The sequence below is a fragment of the Sebastes fasciatus genome, chromosome 18, assembly GCF_043250625.1.
Source record: "Sebastes fasciatus isolate fSebFas1 chromosome 18, fSebFas1.pri, whole genome shotgun sequence".
Lineage (NCBI taxonomy): Eukaryota > Metazoa > Chordata > Actinopteri > Perciformes > Sebastidae > Sebastes > Sebastes fasciatus.
The window spans coordinates 29,783,764-29,798,156 of record NC_133812.1 but is presented as its reverse complement, the minus strand read 5'-3'; the positions used below and the strand labels follow the sequence as shown (position 1 = coordinate 29,798,156).

The window sequence follows — 14,393 nt, the reverse complement described above, 5'->3', positions numbered from 1 at the left end:
GAAGACACTTTCAAAAAACATCTCAAGCACCACCTGTTCATCAAGGCCTCTGACCTCTAACTCTTCCTACACATCACTCGTTTAATTTCTCAGCTATAGTTTCTCCTCTGTTTTATTTATCAGTATGAGTTTGTGTGCCCTCTTTGTAAAGCGTCCTTGGGTTTGGCCCTTGTCTTTGTGCGGTTTTAGCTGCACAGATTTAAAGCTAGAGTGAAGATCCTGGTATCATAGTAAACTATAAAACCTGATGAATCCATCGGTACCAACCAGGTCAGACTAGCTGGTCATGAAGGAGGTTAAATAACGCTCCAAATTTATGCTAAATTTCAGCGAGGAAAAACTGTCATGTCCATTTTCAAAGGGCTCCCTTGACCTCTGACCTCCAGATCAGTGAATGTAAATGGGTTCTATGGGTACCCACGAGTCTCCCCGTTACTGACATGCCCACTTTATGATCATCACATGCAGTTTGGGGCAAGTCATAGTCAAGTCAGCACACTGACACACTGACAGCTGTTGTTGCCTGTTGGGCTGCAGTTTGCCATGTTATGATTGGAGCATATTGTTTTATGCTAAATGCTAACAGAAGAAATAACCAGTTGTATTGATCACAAGAAGTGCAGTAGGAGTATTTATAGATTTTTTAAAAAGCATTTGACACCATTGATCATGATATATTATTCTATAAAATGTAAAGGTATGGTATAAGAGGGGTAGTGCTGAACTGGTTGAGAAGCTTTTTTAGGAAACAGGCAGCAGTACGTGCAAATAGGTGATTACAAATCAACATGCTCAGGTATTACTAGTGGAGTCCCACAGGGGTCAGTATTGGGTCCAAACTGTTTATTATGTATATAAATGACATATTTAGGGTATGAAGGACACTGAATTTAGTTTTATTTGCGGATGACACTAATATGTTTTGTTCTGGGGAAAATCTGCAGCAGCTTTTGGAGGTGGCCACAACAGAAATCAGAAAATTGCAACGTTGGTTTGACAGAAACAAATTGTCATTCAATTTGGACAAAACTAAATTTATGTTATTTGGAAACCAAAAAATAGACATACAAGTACAAATGATGATAGATTATGTTAATATTGAAAGAGAATATGAAAATACATTTCTAGGTGTAATACTGGACCACAAAATCTGCTGGAAACCTGTAATGGAAAATTCAATCAATATTCCGAGATGAGTCCTAATGAACGTTGAAATAACGATCCCGAAGAGATGAAATGTCTTTGTTGTATTTTATTCTTGCAAGAAGAGGCACTGGTTATACAGAGTCACACAAAGTCTGCAGAAGAGTGAACCCCAGGAGATTATTACAATGTGACTATATAGAAATCTACAACGAGGACTGTGAGAAAAGGAGTTGTTTTACTCAGACAGTGTCCCAGTAAAAGTCAACACTCAGTACTTTCCCACTACATGAGACGAAGAGCACACAGACAGGAACATTCCACTGTTGCATAAAGAGACATCATTACATACAATGTCATTTTCCATTACAAACCTCAGATAAATTATGTAAGAACAAAGCTGGCGAAGAGCGTAGCAGTTTTAGGGAAAACAAGACACATCCTGGAGCATAAATCACTGCACATTCTGTATTCTTCACTTCTATCACCATATCTGAATTACTGTGTGGAAGTTTGGGGTAACACTTATAAAAGCAGCTTACAACCATTATGCATATACAGAAGAGAGCAATCAGGAGAGTAAATAATGTGGGATGTAGGGAACACACAAACACACTGTTTTTAAAGTCACATGCATTGAAATTCATGGATTTGGTCAAATTTAAAACCTCAATAATTATGTTGAAGCAAGAAATAATTCACTTCCGGGCAATATTCAAATGTTTTGTGTTCGTACAACAAAGAAGAGTATTACACATATATAATATATATATGTGTATATATATATTATATATATATACACATATATAATATATATATGTGTATATATATTATATATATATACACATATATATATATATGTGTGTGTGTGTATTTCAGTCTGTGCGGTGGATTTGTGGAATGAGTTGGGTGATGGGTTGAAGCGGAGCACAAATATAAATCACTTTAAAAAGCTATACAAAAAGGGATATTTTTGGGAGGAATGGATGAGGAGGAGTTGTGTTAAGGGTTGTGATAAGGGTTGTGTTAAAGGTTGTGTTAAAGGTTAGTTATATACTATCTAACTCTGGATGGATATGTGGGGTTGTAAATAAACTTGGGATGCTGTTCATATATTTAATTTGGGAAGTAAATAAATCTTGGATAGTTTATATATTATATTATATTATCATTCTATGATATATGAGTTAATAGAGGAGAAGTGAGAAAGGGGGTATAGGGATATATAAGTTTTACTTCTACCTGGTCCTTTTCAGACACTATTACTCTTGTTTTGTTTGTTATTATTTTGTATCTGTTTTTATTTTTTTTTATGTTCAAAATAAAGTCATTCATTATCATTATTATAAAAGCTTTCACAAAATGAACAGTAGTAAGACATAGTCCTCCCCCCTCAAATCACATAAATTATATACATACATTTTCTCACTTATTTAAGAAACCAGCTGTATGAATGTCAGGTCCTATTTAGAGGAGAGTCAATGTTATTGACCCAGAGGAGATCTTTGTGTTGGACTTTTCACATTGTTGTGTGATGCAGTGGCCTGGAGCCAAAGACAAATTACCCTGTGGGACAATAAAGTATATCTTATCTTATCTTATTGTGCTACCAGTTGACCTACTGCACCTCCTTCTGGACAGAATGGTTTTCTACATCAATAAAACCCTGAGAAAAGTCACATGCTCATTTAAGAACTAAAATGTAAAACTATATTATAATTAACTACAACTATAACTATAACTATAACTAACTATACTAACTATCAATAATTAATTAAAACAATCAGATGCAGCTGAGCTTCAAGTTGTCTTTTCCTTCATGTATTAATAACACTGTCGTTGATCTGGTAAGAGCATTATGGTTATGTACAAACATATAAATAAATATTTAATGCTTAAATGATATATTAAATTTTGCTAAATGACTCTATATTGGGGCGTAACGATTCATCTACTACATCGATGTATTGATTTATATAATTCTACGATCCAACTACATCGATCGGTACTCGGCAAGTTGTCCTTCACGGGAGACGTATATCGATATAAAAAAGGTTTGCAAGATGAATAATCGATTGTATCCATACTAAGGATTTGCACCTTGTATTTAAGCACGACAAACGTTTTATGAGAGTGTTTTTTAGCACGACAGAGTTTCAGGCACTATCGGTCCACTTGACGAGGGCAGCTTCACCCACAGGAGCTTTCCCCGTACGCTGTCGTTTTTCATTCAGAGAAAATGACTTTCCTTTTCCCCGTCGTGATATCTACTGTATGTGAACGCAGCATCAGCCGCCTATCGTATCCAGCCGGAGAGCAGACGGTCCACGAGGTGAATTATTACGGGAGTAAAGTAAAAAACAAAACAGATATTAAACTAACGTTAGTCTAACGTAGTTTTAACATGTTGTTCCAGATGTTTTCATGTATGAAAAGAGCCCAAATGAACACTGTAGGTGGACTACTGATTGCTATCAGCTGTTTGATCTCTATCAGCTGTTTGATCACTATCAGCTGTTTGATCACTATCATCTGTTTGATCACTATCAGCGGTTGATCTCTACCAGCTGTTTGATCACTATCAGCTGTTGATCACTATCAGCGGTTGATCTCTATCAGCTGTTTGATCAATATCAGCGGTTTGATCACTATCAAATGTTTGATCAATATCAGCTGTTGATCTCTGTATTATTGATCTACCAGAAGCAGCAGGTTAAATGTTCATTTAACTTGAATAGAAGTTGGTTTATTATATGTAGTGTTAAATATTGCACTGCCTTGTATCTTGAGAACTGAATCAGCAGGTCCTGCAGTTGCACTTTTTATTATTTTCTAATAAAAGCTGTATGTTTTTGCCATTAATCGTTGTTTACTTGTTTATATCCATAATTAATTTATTCCTGATTCCCTTACAAGAATAACTTTGAGGAATCCTGACCTGCTCTGTCCAGTATCACATATCTACTTCACAGTCACACTGACTGAATTTTTGGGGAAAAAAATGACTGAATCGATTTCAAATCATTGAATCGTATCGTATCGCTCTACGTGAGCCAAATATTGTCCTTGAATCGTATCGGAGCCATGGAAAACGTATCGTATCGTATCGTATTGTAGTAAAATCGTGTCGTTACACCCCTAGTCTATACACATCAATAACACATCATGAGTGAATCCTAGCGAAAGGCACTCACAGAATAAGAACTGACTTGGTTTTCCTTATTAGTTATCGATGTAAAGTAGCTGTAATGATATGAGCTGCAGCTACTTATTTGTCCGGTTCGTTGACGGTAGCGTAGAGGTCGCTGAAGTCAGCGGAGGCTCCAGCAGCAGGAGGAGAAGAAGAGGAAGCTTTCACGGTGCTGTAGGTCACTGCATCACCTTCATCATCATCACCTTTACCCCGAACCTGGCAAACAAGATGGAAACAGCGTCACACATGAATTACTCAACAGGACATGACACGGCATACTTATAATCCAAGTGCAAAGCAGCTTTGTGACATTGAACAACACAATACAATGAATTATGAAATGAAATACAACAAAAACATACCTAAAGACAACATAATGAATGAATGAATGAAATCTTAAGGACTTCGGTGATTCCCTGATTTTTCCATTAGTGCCACCATGATGAATGTGTTTTGATACCTTATGATTCTATAATTTGCTCTTTGTTGTTTTCAATTGTTATGTTTTGTTTTATGTCTGCAGCCGTGTAACTGTGCTGCTGCCTATCTTGGCCAAGACACTCTTGGAAATTAGAATTTTAATCTCAATACGTTTTTTCTCCTGGTTAAATAAAGGTTAAACAAAATAAAATAAAAGAAATGATGTTGACATTCATGGTTTTACAGCCCGGTCTCATTATAGGTGTAAAAATACCCGCGTTCTGCCACAACTCTCGGCGTATGATACCAACGCACAAGGCACCCTTTAGCATCTGTATGAGACGCAGCAGGCTGTCAAGTAACTCCAATGTAAACCCATTCACGGTAATATTTGACGCTCAGAGGGACTGCTCCGTTCGTCCATGATGACGTGGTACAACGAGCGATGAGGCCGAGAGGGAAGGAGGTCGAGGGCAAAGGAGGGTCAAACAAACACAGGACTTTCACCCAGCAGACCGCTGTTTGTGTCCCGTGTGAAACCACAACTCAACATTTACTTATTTTAAGTTGAGTAAGTAGCTACGTTACGTAACGTTCTTAACCCTTAACAAAAAGAAGTTTATTCAAGTATGCTATTAGTATACTTCTAGAACTTCTTCTTAAACTATAGAGTATACTTTCAGTTTACCTTTTATACTTGTTTATACTAATCAGAGATATACTTAACAAAAGTATTTTTAAGTATCTTTGGCTTATACTGACAAGTATACAGAAAAGTATACTTAGTTTATACTTGTACTTAATCTTTTGATAGAGGTATACTTAAGAAAAGTATAATTAAGTATTATTGTCCTATAGGCCTACAGGAAGGTCAACTTGGCTTCTAGTTGTGGTTCCTTTTTGGTACAAATACAGTTTGTAAACAGATGCTGTGTAATACATTTATTTTTATCTTTTTGGATTCTCTGTTCACCGTGGAGGCACACGAAAAAAAAGATTTTGTTTTTTTTATCATCACAAAACATCAAGTTAAATAGCAAAAAGGAGTAATTCTATTTATGCAATAAATAACTCATTGGCTAAGTACTGTAAGTTAAAGTATATAAAATGTACTTTCATACACTAAAAAGTGGGCTACAAGTACATACAAGTATACTTGCAGTATAAAAACTATTGTTTACTGAGAGTACTTTAAAGTGTACTTTCATAAACTAAAAAGTGGGTATATAACTAGTAAACTAACAGTATACTTGTTCACTTGTACTATAGTTCATAGTATAGTTGCAGTACTAGTTGAGTACTCAAAGTATACTATTCTTACACATAAAAGATAACTTAAAAGTATACTTTTATGAATTAAAAAGTGATCCAATTTAGTCACAAAAAGTATTGAAGTAGTACACTTACAAGTATACTACTAGTACATTGATATTAGTATATTTACTACTTAAAGTTGAATATACTTTACTTAAATACTTCATAAAATAAACTTGAAGTATATTACTTTTTCATAAGGGAATTTACGTCACATAACGTAAGTTATGTAATTTACTGAATTTATGTAATTTACTGAAGTTATGTCATTTAAACCCAAACAACGAACTTTTCCTTAACATAACCAAGTAGTTTTTCTGCCTAACCTTAGTGACACCAAGTGGTTCTGACCAAGCGATGGTATGTGACGAGTTGGAAATGAGAGCAGATCGTGTTTTAACAACAAACAAGTATTGAATAGATTGCTATAAACTTTGGTTCCAACAATGTCCCCCTCAGGATGAATTACAGTAACAACGGTCCGTCCACAGCGCCTTCTTCTGGTCAAAATGTTAATTCCAATAACTGTAAAACATTCCCATCAGCCTCAGCTGTACTTTGTGTTTAATGTTATTATTAGCAAATGTTAGCATGCCAAGATGCTGATCCAAGGCCCGGTTCAGACCTGGCATGCGTTCTCAGTGATCCGGACAGAAGTGGACAGCTTTAAAAACGTCTGTTCACACCTGGCACTAGAATGTGTCTCCAGTGACCACTCCTGATCTGATCTCACTTCCCCGCTCTTTATGCAAATAAACACGTAGTAAACACATGGCTAATACAGCAGACATTGTGACGTAATACTACAGGAATGTCAGCTGTAATATCCCACATATTTGTGAATTTGGGTCCATTTTATTAACATCAAAATAAAAGGTTATTGTACCGACAGTCCACGAGGACCTCCACGCCGCCGCCACCGCTGCCTTTGCTACTGCACTTCCCGTGTCTGGTCCGATAGTCTGTAGATATGTAGTCCATAGATAAGATATATTTGAACTAGAATGGCACTCGGAGAGCGCAGACCTCCGCCAAGCTGCCCGAGTACGATTGCCCCCCCTCTCCGTTCAGCTTGCGCCATCATCCACGTGTATTTGTGATTATGTTGAGATCAGCCGTACGTAGCGGAGCATCGTAAAACACTTCATTCAAACTGAACAGAAACTAAATAAAACTCACCTAAACCGGCGTTGTTACTCTTTCCAACAATCACCAAGTGTGCTCCGGTTGAACTCAACTCTAATTTCAGAGTTTAATGTGAAAAAACGCAGAATCTACAGTTGTGATCACTTGTGATCGGATCACCGAGGACGCATGTTGATACCAGGTCTGAACAAGGCCTTAGATAGTGATCATGGCAAAGGTTACACCTGTTTAGCATGTTGCACGTTAGAATCATGGATGTGGTTAGCATGCATGCTGCATGATGCAATTAGCTCAGAACACCACTGTGAGCGGCCTCACATGGCTGAAGACTCTTTTCATTCACTCCCACCCCCGGTATCACCAATCAGACAGCTCACCTTGGCTTTACTGTTGGTCTTCTTGGTGTAGCTGACGGAGGCGTAGGAAACACCGTCTTCAGGATCAGCCTATGCAGAGACAACGACATCATGGCTGCTCAGAAACATGTGGACGTTCTAGTTTACGTGCATAATTTGACTTCTCTTTTTTTCTCTGTTGCGAGAGGGAAGTTAGACTGTAACTATAAAAACCAGTGGGTGTAACCTTTGTGTGATCTCACCGTGTCGTCGTTGGTCTCTGGAGTCACCGCAGGGTTTGAGGTCAGCCGCTGCACAAACACAGTCTAGTTATTAGTTTTCCATTTACATCAATGGAAACTTATGATAGAATATACTGAGTCATGCTGTAAATTAGCTCATCTACTTCTTTCCCCCCCTGAAATATCTCACTGCAGTGAGTAGCTAACTGTTTATTTAGAACCACAGACACTTGTAAATGTGAAGAAATACCAAAAACACTATTTTTTTAAAGTCATAAGTGCATATATTAAGGTTTAAAACTCACCATGTTTTTATCCATCTGAGTTTGGTTCCCTGAAAAGACAAATGAGAGTTGACTTTCCACTGTGAAAATCAAGTTTAATCAAAACTTGTTGTAAAAGTTGTTCTCACCTTTAGTTCTCTTCCGTCTGATGACAACCACAACGATTACTGCTGCAAAGAGTACTGCTAAACCCACAGCCACAAGGATGTACAACCACAACCGACCTGGAAGAAGAACATTTTGGCTGCAGTTTCTTGTTCTCATCGTGTTGCTAAAATGTGATAAATTATAACTGCATTTTTTGCAAAAGATTTGAAAAATATCATGTAAACATTTACTGAATATTTGCATGTCTTTCAAAAAGAATGCTTAACTATATAAGTGATCAAAATGCATGCAATAAGGTGTTGAAGTTTTTCATGACGAGTACTTATGTTTTAACTTAGTTTGCTACATGGTCTTGATTGTGGTTTGAAAATATTCATCAACTTCTTATGAAACTTTAAAAAATGCTTGTTTTCCTCTATAATTTTTTTCTATACCATATCACGAGACATTAAAAATAGTGTGACATTCATACTTTAGACTTAATAAGGAGACAGAGAGAGATGTAAGACGTTAAGTCAATACCTTGAGTGTCATTTTTTTCAGACGATGTATCGTTTTTTCCCTCTGATGTGCATCCTCCTTATTTTGTTGAATATGACATGAAATAACAAAACACAAGAAATGATGATAAAATACCTCATGTTTATCATCAGAAGAGACTAAATCAGAAACAATTATGTAATCTTAAAACATGAAATTAAACCAAACGTACCTGTTTTCTCACATGAGAACTGGGGGTTGGCGTTAAACTGCAGCGTTTTTCCACTAGTCTTATCTGTCACGTTACACTTCAGTATCTCATAATAGTTTGACTTCTGATTAAGATGAAGAGTTGGAAATGTCACCCTGGCTGAACAGGAAAGCGGTGTTGTTTCCACTTCATCCTTATTACCCTCATACAGCCACTTCACTGTGTGTTCACACCGTCTATATGTCGACACAGAGCAGAACAAGGTGACCGCATCATTCACCTTCTCTCCAGTCACTGGTGAAGATGGAGAGAAAGACAACAAGAGTAAAATTAACTTCATCACGTAATCAGAATTAATGTATTATTTCAGTATATTGTTCTAATAAGACAGTTTGAAAACATGATGATGTAAATACTCACTGGTAACAACAGACAGAAGAACCGTAGCATCTGGACCTTGTTGTTGTTCTGATCTGATGTACTGTCTGCAGGTGTAACGACCAACATCCTCAACCGTGATCTTTCTTATAACCAGAGAACAGTTCTCTGTCACACTCAGTCTGTCAGATTTATCTTTGTCTAACAGATTCTTACTAATCTTCCCAAGACTAATCAGCTCTACTGCTGTTAGCCCCTCATAACGACTGGCGAGCCAAATAGTACTGTTACATTTGTCCTGATGTTTTATCACATTGTTACAAGGCAAAGTGACTTCATCTCCAGCTCTGACAGTGAAGGAGAGGTTGGTTTGTCCAGTGACTGCTGATGAAGATGAGAGAAACATATAAAATATGAACTGTGATAAGAACATGACTTTTATGTTTATAGTTATGTGTGAGAATCTACAAGAATCCACTCGACACATCATGTTCAGAACAAACAGCATCGTGACTTTCTCACTTAAATCAATGTTAGTTAATTAAATACTAGTAACGTTTCTTTTAGTCATGTATATAAATATTCTTACCTGTAAACTGAAGCAGCAGGATCACAAATAAAGTCATGTTAATCCTAAATTCATGCATCGTGTGTCTCCGTCTCCGTCTCCGTCTCCGTCTCTGTCTCTGTCTCTTGTTCTCACGCCCTCAACTGTCTAAGTTTCTGTCCTCGTGCTTCTTTAAGAGAGATACAGCGTTTACTTCCCGTTATTAGTAATGTGTCACTTCCCTATTGGGACTTGAATCTTTTCTTCCAATCATGCAGAGAGATCAGCTTTTCATCTCTGGATTTCTTGTCGATATCTAAACAGAACTGATGTGGTTCAGTGTGGAGATTAAAGACGAGTTCATCTAGAGACGCTTCAGGTCAAAATGTAGACAAAAGGAATCTTATTATTATCAACTGAAAACTGAGTCTGGTTTATTGGAGTTGATGGTGAACGCCTCTACTCACCCACACATCAAAACCACAGCACACACTTCCTTTCTATTCTGGTGTTTTACAGTCTAATACATCCTGTCCACATTCACAACATGTATTCCTATATCGCCTTTGAAGTGGTTTTGTTATTTTCTGTGTACAAGGATGCATTTTAAGAACTAATTCTCAATGCAATTAGAAGTTCAGGAGGCCAGGTGAAGTAAGTAAATGAAAAATGCACTTCTTATGTTACTGTATGAAACATCTGAAACACTGATATGAGCTGATAAGAAGGTTTAACAGTAAAGACAACAGATGAAGTCAGTAGATTTAACAGTTTTCATTCATTCAGTACTTGATTTTTCATCACAGTTGTGGCAATGAGGTTTATGACGTCCTGTAAAGACGACAGGAGTTCTGAGGAAGTCGAGTTGCAAATGCAGTTGTGCAAATAACCCTAAAATACAGCTGAAAAATGGTGGTGATGTTTGACGCCACACATAAACACAAAGTGAGTCAATCACGTGGTGCAATATGGTCGTACTGGAGAAAAACGATGATATCTTAGTGGTTTGAGAATTAGTTGGTTCCTCTTTGCAGATTAGTGTTATTTTCTGAGAAGTGAAGGGGAAGAGTTTTGGTGAGAATGTGATTAACAACAGCAGCAGAGCTCTGGAGGTTTTACCCTCCGATGATGACCACATAAGCACAAGAGATCAGCATGTTTGTTCACCCAATATATGATCATATTTATTTAAAGATACTGTGAGGAACTTTTAACTGAAACAGTCTCAATGTAATACTGATGCTTCTATATGACCGAAGTAAATCAGCAGGAAGATCGGCTATTTCTATATAGATATTTTTAAATGCTTGTTATCGGTGCCACCGGGTCGGATTCCACCGCGGGCAGATCCGGGCGGGATGTGGAGAGTTCCACGCCCGGCAGCTGGGAGCCAACACCGACACCATGCTGCTGGAGGCCGTGTTGCTGGGCCTGCTCTGGAGGGAAGGGAGTTCTAGGAACATGTTGCGGTGTACGAGTGACCGCTCGGTATTGGTATTGGTATTGTTGTATGTTGCTGCGCTTTCTCTTTTGCTCTTTTCTTTTGTTCGCTCTGCTGTCCCTCCACTCCGAGATGACGTCACCTCTGGGGGATCCCCTTCAGGGCGACTAATATATTGTGTACCGGTCTAACTGGAGTCAGTGGAGTTTAGATGGTTGTATGTTAACTAGTCTGAGGTACTCGTTTGTGGTTGATTTTTCCTTTTGAGTAGAGTATTAGTAGTCTGTTTGTTAGGGATTATTCAGGGGGTAGGGTGTGTGCTTTTGTTTCCTCCTTTCTGCGCCACCCTAAACCCTCCTTTTCTGTTATAATCCAAACATTGTACCCTTTATTTTGCTTTCATTTCAGTCACGGCAATAAAAACAAGTGATTGCCTGAAAACAGCGGCTGTATGTTACTTCCTTTACCCCGACACCACCTCTGGGTTGTAACAGAGCACCAGAACAGGGACTAAATGGCAGACTGTCAGACCCTGCTGCAGTAAAATGAGAGGTTTTCTAAAGGGACTCTGGTGCTCGGGTACACTACCGCTGTTGTCCACAAAGAACGCCAAAATCAACACTAAGTTAAAGTTCCTCGTAGTAGCTTAAATGTGATTTACAGGTGTAATGGTGTGGCTCTAAATCTAAATCTAAATCTTCTCAGTTGGCTTTGTGAGCAGTTCAGAGTGGTAGTGAAGCAACAGAAGCACATTCTGTCAAACTCCGAGTGTTTTCTATCACAGTACTCCTACCTGAACATAAGGACATGGGTACATTTACAGAACTGCTTTAACCGTCACTATATTTTAAATGTGTAACCCTGCTGATGCTGCTGATGGACTTTAGGTCACAGTTCATGACCTGATCAATGTTTCTGACATGTTTACTCTGAAGAGAAAGGGATTTAACGTGAGCACTGGCTGATGACATGTCTTTGACTTTAAATCAATTATTTCACTTTTATTTTTGTTTAATGGGATGAAATGTGGCATCTGACTATTTATAGTAATAGATTTTATAAAATTGATCTGGTGTGATCATGTAGAGTTTGAAACGAAGAGGCTCAAGAATCGACCCTTGTTGAACGCCACATAATTTGTCGGTGTTTTTTTTTTTTGTTACCAACGGACACAAATATTACATTTAACAAATTGTAAATGTGCCAGAAATTTTAACCAGAAATAATCTGGTCTTCAGCAGGACAACAAAAACAAACTATGGCAGGTTGCGTCTTTGCTGGACAGCAACAACAGTGAGAAGAAGTGAGGACAGCGTTACGTTCTGTATCCTGAATAATTCAGTTATGTAGAACTTAAGAAATAATATCTATAGCAAAGAAAATGAACCTCCCACTTTAAAATGCATAGTACAGTTATACAAAACACAATGCACGAGTGGTTATGAAGCACTTTTTATTTGCAGATTATATCATTTACAAGATATAATAATATATAAATATAAATAATATTTAGCCTGAAAGCTCATTCAAACCAACAGGACAAAGTTTACAAAACATATTGGAATAACAATGAACATGTTTACAGCGATGATATAATGAAAATGTATTTCTTGTGTACACAAAGAGACTAAAAAACTTGGACAACTCTTAACCTTAAAAAGCAATGAGTACAAACGTAACATCAAGTCCAAAATGTTAAAGGTGCTAAATTAAATATTCACAGCGTTAATATACAGCAAACAACTATTGTCTATATAAAGATATAGAGGACCAAAGATGTCGTCTCTGGAAGCGTAGCCAAAGAACGGATATCGCTAAGAAGTGAAAGTCAATAGTTTGTTCCATGTCAACGTCATCGTCCAGCTGCAGAGCTACGCTTCCGCCATTTTGGACTGAAAGCGACTACCGGACGCCAGTAAAACGTCCGCCTCCAAAGAGCCGTATAACAGTATAACTACATTATTTCTATTCTGTTGTCATATTTAATGTCTCTATTATAATAGCCTGTGTTGAACAATACAAATAATATAAATATCTATACTATTATAAATATTTACTCATTTATTTATTAAACTTTTTGCCCGGCTGCTTCCCAGAGGAGCATAAAGTGAACGATGGACATAAATGGAAGTAAGAAACATCCAGCACACAGATAGACCACAGACCATGGATGTAGAAGAGGGTCCAATAGACCACAGACCATGGATGTAGAAGAGGGTCCAATAGACCACAGACCATGGATGTAGAAGAGGGTCCAGTAGACCACAGACCATGGATGTATAGGAGGGTCCAATAGACCACAGACCATGGATGTAGAAGAGGGTCCAATAGACCACAGACCATGGATGTAGAAGAGAGTCCAATAGACCACAGACCATGGATGTAGAAGAGAGTCCAATAGACCACAGACCATGGATGTAGAAGAGAGTCCAATAGACCACAGACCATGGATGTAGAAGAGAGTCCAATAGACCACAGACCATGGATGTAGAAGAGGGTCCAATAGACCACAGACCATGGATGTAGAAGAGGGTCCAATAGACCACAGACCATGGATGTAGAAGAGGGTCCAATAGACCACAGACCATGGATATAGAAGAGGCTGTGTTCTGGTCTTTTGCCCTGCGTGTTCGTAAATATCCTACAACTCCATTAAACTCTGTTGATGTCATGCTACTAGCGCTACTAGCTACTGGCCGATAGCCGGTTGTTTGGGAACAGAGACGTTAATACATCCACCACGGTACAGGCTGACAGCATACAGCCCATGGGTGGATTAGAAGATAATAAAAGTGATGAATTACTACCAATATATCCATTATTACAGCCGCATACAGCCAGCAGGAAGCTGTCATACAGCTAGCAGGAAGCTGTCATACAGCCAGCAGGAAGCTGTCATTCAGCCAGCAGACATCATGATTTAATGAGGATATTTAAGTGTTCCTACTGGGACGTTGATTTCTATCCTCTGATCTACAGACGTCTCTTTATACATCCATGGACACACTCACTGGTGGTTTCAGTCCAAAATGGCGGCAGCACCATCTAGTGGCTGTAGTCAAAAAAGCAGCAGAGTTTCACCTCTTTTCTTCTGCACTCTTTGGCGTGGCACCCCCCCCCCATCCAGTCCCCCCCCACCCCCCCCATCCAG

At 38.2% G+C, this 14,393-nt stretch overlaps 1 protein-coding gene across 1 annotated transcript in view; it reads right to left on the bottom strand.

Moving 5' to 3' along the window:
• Window positions 1-4,366: 4,366 nt before the first annotated feature.
• LOC141756587 (uncharacterized) overlaps window positions 4,367-14,393 on the bottom strand; it is a 22,286-nt gene continuing 12,259 nt past the window's right edge. Inside the window, exons 10-19 of the mRNA XM_074616451.1 lie at window positions 11,109-11,237; window positions 9,844-9,960; window positions 9,297-9,635; window positions 8,898-9,170; window positions 8,708-8,764; window positions 8,206-8,301; window positions 8,099-8,127; window positions 7,815-7,862; window positions 7,594-7,662; window positions 4,367-4,552 (exon numbers count right to left, since the gene is read on the bottom strand). Of these exons, the coding sequence (XP_074472552.1) occupies window positions 4,412-4,552; window positions 7,594-7,662; window positions 7,815-7,862; window positions 8,099-8,127; window positions 8,206-8,301; window positions 8,708-8,764; window positions 8,898-9,170; window positions 9,297-9,635; window positions 9,844-9,960; window positions 11,109-11,237 (1,298 nt within the window). The 3' untranslated portion in view covers window positions 4,367-4,411. The remainder of the gene's footprint in view (window positions 4,553-7,593; window positions 7,663-7,814; window positions 7,863-8,098; window positions 8,128-8,205; window positions 8,302-8,707; window positions 8,765-8,897; window positions 9,171-9,296; window positions 9,636-9,843; window positions 9,961-11,108; window positions 11,238-14,393) is intronic.